The 5,000-nt window shown below is 40.1% G+C and overlaps 1 protein-coding gene across 1 annotated transcript in view; it reads right to left on the reverse strand.

The window, feature by feature from the left end:
- The window catches only part of LOC122257516 (uncharacterized), a 27,244-nt gene that overhangs the window by 4,545 nt on the left and 17,699 nt on the right, over nucleotides 1–5,000 (reverse strand). Inside the window, exon 2 of the mRNA XM_086556205.1 lies at nucleotides 300–409. Within this exon, the coding sequence (XP_086412331.1) occupies nucleotides 300–409 (110 nt within the window). The remainder of the gene's footprint in view (nucleotides 1–299; nucleotides 410–5,000) is intronic.

Genomic DNA, 5,000 nt, shown 5'->3' on the forward strand with positions numbered 1-5,000 from the left:
CTGTTTATTGCCACGTTACTGTGTTTTTTGTGATTCATATATAATATATTATATATATATATATATATATCTAAGTATAACATAATATATATATATATATATATATATTTATATATATATATTATATACACACATACATACATATAGATATACATATATATACATTTCTATACATTTTATATATGGGTATGTTTGTGTGTATGTGGTGCATGTGTTGTACATGCCACTGACTATGCAAGTGTGTGTGTCCCTGCTTGGCCGTAAGCCTGCACCTGGACACCACGCCAGCCTGCGAGTACCTGAGCGTGTCCCCCGACAGGTAGAGCGGCGGCACCCAGTAGATGAGCTCTGGGTCGCGGGAAAACTTTGACACGAGCGGCCGCCACACCAACGAGAAGCTCGGCGCGTCCTGGACAGAGAAAAGACACTTTGGAAATATGATTGATAATATTTTGTTTCGACTTTTTCATATATATATATTGTATATATATGTATTATATACATTATATAAATAGTATATATATATTATATAAATCTTATATATTTATTAAATATATGTTATACACATATATTATGCATATAGATTATATATATTATATTTATATTATATATATATCATATATATATCATATACATATATATATATCATATATATATCATATACATACATATATATCATATATATATCATATACATACATATATATATATATATATATATATATATATATATATATGTAATATATATATATAAATATATAATATAATATAAATATATATATATATTATATATTTATATATTATATAAATTATATATATTGTATATATTATATATATATATTATAAATTATATATATCAAATATTATCTATAATTAATATATATATTAAATATTATACATATATTATATAAAAATTATATATCTAATATAAATTTATTATATAATCTTATAAATATTAAATATATTAAATATATTGAAATATATTATAAAATATTAAACTTTAATTTATATAATTTACAAATGGTATCATATATATTAAATAGACATTATAGATATCTCAATCATATATTTATATATATATATTATATATATTAGATATATATCATATATATTATATATAGTACAAAAGATATATAATTATATATCCTATATACATTAAAAAATATTATATATATTATATTTAAATATCATATAATTATAAATAAATCTATCATAATATACTATATATATATCAAATATATTATACATATATAATAGATATAATCTAATATAAATTTAATATATATATAAACCATTATGTATATATTATATATATTATAATATTATATATATAAATAATAGCATATATATTATATGTAAATATTATATATATATAGGACATTTTATATGTATTGTGATATATATATATATATGTTTATATTATATATATATATTTATATATATATATATTATATATATTATATGTATTGTATATATATATATATATATATATATATAGTGTGTGTGTGTGTTGTGGTGTTGTGGTGTGTGGGGGTGGGTTGGGTGTGGTGTGTGTGTGTTTTGTGTGTGTGTGTGTGGGTGGGTGGTGGGTTGGTGTGTGTGTGTGTGTGTGTGTGTGTGTTGTGTGGGTGTGGTTGTGTGTGTGGTGTGGTGTGGTTTGGTGTGTGTGGTGTTTTGGGTGTGTGTGGGGTGTGGTTTGTGTGTTGTGTGTGTGTGTGTGTGGGTTGTGGGTGTGTGTGTGTGGGGTGGTGGGGTGTGGTTGTTGTGTGTTTTGTGGTTTGTGTGTGTGGTGTGGGTGTGGGTGTGTTGTGGGGTGGTGGTTGTGAGGTTGTGTTTGTGTGTTGTGGGTTGTGGGTGTGTGTGGGTGGGTGTGTGGGGGGGTTGGTGGTTTGTGGTGTGGTGGTGGTGGGTGTGTGTGGGGGTGTGGGTTGGTGGTTGTTTGTGTGTGTGTGTGTGTGTTGTGTTGTGTTGTGGTGGTGGGGGGTGGTTGTGTGTGTTTGTGTGTGTGTGTGTGTTGTGTGTGGGGTTGTTGGTGTGTTGTGGGGGTGTGGTTGTGTGTGTTTGTGTGTGTGTGTGTGTTGTGTGGTGGGTTGTGGTGGGGTGTGGTTGTGTGTGTTTGTGTTTGTGGTGTGTGTGTGTGTGTGTGTGTGGGTTGTGTGGGTGTGGTGTGGTGTGGGTGGTTGGGGTGTGTGTGTGTGTTGTGGTGTGTGTGGTGTGTGTGTGGGTGTGTTGTTGTTTGGGTTTGTTGTGTGTGTTTTGGTGTGTGTGGTGTGTGTGTGTGGGTTTTGTGTGGTGTGTGTGTGTGGGTGGTGTGCGGGGTGTGGTTGTGTGTGTATGTGGTTTGTGTGTGGTGTGTGTGTGGGGTTTGTGTGTGTGTGTGTGTTTGTGTGTGTGTGTGTGTGTTGGTGTGTGTGTGGGGTTTTGGTGTGGTGTGGTTGTGTGTGTTGTGTGTGTGTTGTGTGTGGGGTGTGGTTGTGTGTGTTGTGTGTGTGTTGTTGTGTTGTGTGTGTGGGTGTGTTGTGGTGTGTTTGGTGTGTGTGTGGTGGTGTGTGTGGTGGTGTGGTTGTTGGGGTTTGGTTTGTGTGTTTGTTGTGTTTGTTGTGTTGTTGGTTGTGTGTGTGGGTGTTGTGTGTGTGTGGGTGTGGTTGTGTGTGTTGTGTGTGGTGTCTGTGGTGTGTGTGTGTTGTGTGTGTTGTGGGTGTGGGTGGTGTTGGTGTGTGTTTGTGTGTGTTTGTGTGTGTGTGTGTTGGTGTGGTTGTGTGTGTGTGTTGTGTGTGTGTGTGGTGTGGTGGGTGTGTTTGGTGGGGTGTGTGTGTGTGTGTGGGGTGTTGTTTGTGTTGTGTGTGTGTGTGGTGTGTGTGTTGTTGTGTGTGTGTGTGTGGTGTGGTGGGTGGTGTGTTGTGTGTGTGTGTGGTGTGTGTGTTGTTGGGTGTGTGGGTGTGTGTTGTGTGTGTGTGTTGTGTTGGTTTGTGGGGGGGGTGGGTGTGTTGGGGGTGTGTTGTGTGGGTGGGTGGTGGGGGGGGGGTTGTGTGGTTTTTTTGGTTGTTGTTGTGGGTGGTGTGGTGTGTGGGGTTTTTTTGTTGGTTGTTTTGTTGGGGGGGGGTGGGGGTTGTGGGGGGGGTTGGGTTTTTTGGGGGGGGTGGGTTTGTTTGTTGTGGGGTGGGTGTGGGTTGTGGTTGGGGTTGTGTGTGGGTGGTTTTTTGTGTGGTGGTGTGTGTGTGTGTGTGTGGGTGGTGTGGTGTTGTGTGTTGTGGTGTTTGGTGTGTGTGTGTGTGGGGTGTGTTGTGTTGTTGGGTGTGGCGGGGTGTGTGTGTGGGTGTTGTGTGTGTGTTGTGTTGTGTTGTGTTGGTGGTGTGTTGGTTGTGGTGTGTGGTGGTTGTGTGTTGTGTGTTGGGGTGGGTGTGTGTGGTTGTGTGTGTGGTTGGGGTGTGTGTTTGGGTGTGGGGGTGTGTTTGTGTGTGGTTGTGTGGGTGTGTGTGTGGTTTTGTGTGTGTGTGTTTGGTGTGTTGTTGTTGTGTGTGTGTGTGTTGTGGGTGTGTGTGTGTGTGTGTGTGTTGTGTGTGTGGTTTGTGTGTGTTGTGTGTGTGTGTGGTTGTGGTGTGTTTTGGTGTGTGTGTTGTGTTGTGGTTGTTGTGTGGGTGTGTGTTGTTGGTGGTGTGTGTGTGTGTTGTGTGGTGTGGGTGTGTTGTGTGTGTGTGTGTGTGTGTGGGTGTTTTGTGTTGTTTTGTGTGTGTTTGGTTGTGGTTGTTGTGTGTGGGTGTGTGTTGTGTTGTGTGGTTTGGTGTTGTGTGTGTGTGTGTGTTTGTGTGTTGTTGTGTGTGTGTGTGTGTGTGGTTGCGTGTGTGTGTGGTTTGTGTGGTGTTGTGTTGTGTGGTGGTGTTGGTTGTGTGTGTGTGTGTTGGGTGTTGTGTTTGTGTTGTTGTGTGGTGGGTGTGTGTGTGGTGGTGTTGTTTGTGTTTGTTGTTGTTGTTGTGTGTGGTGTGTTGTGTGTGTGTGTTTTTTGGTGTGTGTGGGTGTGGGTGTGTGTTTGTTGGTGTGGTTGTTGGTGTGTGTGGTGTGTGTTTGTGTTGTTTTGTGTGTGGGTGGGTGTGTGTGTGTGGTGTGTGTTTGTTGTGTGTTGTGTTTTGGGTGTGTTGTGTGTTTGGTGTTGTTTGTGTGTTGTTGTTGTGTGTGTGTGTGTTGTGGGTGTGGGGGTTTTGTGTGTGTGTTTGTGTGTTGTGTGGTTGTTGTTTGTGTGTTTTTTGTTTGTTTGTGTGTGTTGTGTTGTGTGTGTGTTTTGTGTGGTGTGTGTGTTTTGTTGTGTTGTGTGTTGTGTGTGTGTGTGTGTTTTTGTTGGTGTGTGTGTTGTGTTTGTGTGGGGTTGTTTGTGGTGTGTGGTTTTGTTGTGGTGTTGGTGTGTGTGTTGTTGTGTGTGTGTGGTTGTGTGTGGTTGTGTGTGTGTGTGGTTGTGGGGGTGTTGTGTTTGTTGTTGTGTTTGTTTTTGTGGTGTGTTTGTTGTTTGGGTGTGGTGTGTGTTGTGTGTTGGTTGTTTGGTGTGTGTGTGTGTGGTGGTGTTGTGGTGGGTGTGTTGTGTGTTGTGTTTGGGTGTGTGTGTGTGGGTGTTTGTTGTGGTGTGTGTTTGGGTGGTTGTTGTGTGTGTTGTGTGTGTTGTGTCTGTGTTGGTGGTGTTGTGTTGTTTGTGGTGTGGTTGTGTTGTGTGTGTGTGTGTTTGGTTGTGTTGTGTTTTGTGTGTGGTGTGTGTGTGTGTGGTTTTTGTGTGTGGTGTGTGTTGTGTGTTGTTGTGTTGGTGTGTGGTGGTGGTGTTTGGTGGTGTGGTGTTTGTGTGGTTTTGTGTGGTGGTTTGTTTTGGTGGTGTGTGTGTGTTGTTTTTGTGTGGTGGTGTGTTTGTTGTTGTGTTTGTTGTTGTTATTGTTGTGTTTGTTGTTGTGTGTGTGTGTGTTTTGGGTTGTGTTTTGTGTGGTGGTGTGTGGTGTGTTGGTGTGTGGTGTTTGGTGGTGTGTG

The sequence above is a fragment of the Penaeus japonicus genome, unplaced genomic scaffold (assembly GCF_977035675.1).
Source record: "Penaeus japonicus unplaced genomic scaffold, GWHDUDI00000001_assembly GWHDUDI00000003, whole genome shotgun sequence".
Lineage (NCBI taxonomy): Eukaryota > Metazoa > Arthropoda > Malacostraca > Decapoda > Penaeidae > Penaeus > Penaeus japonicus.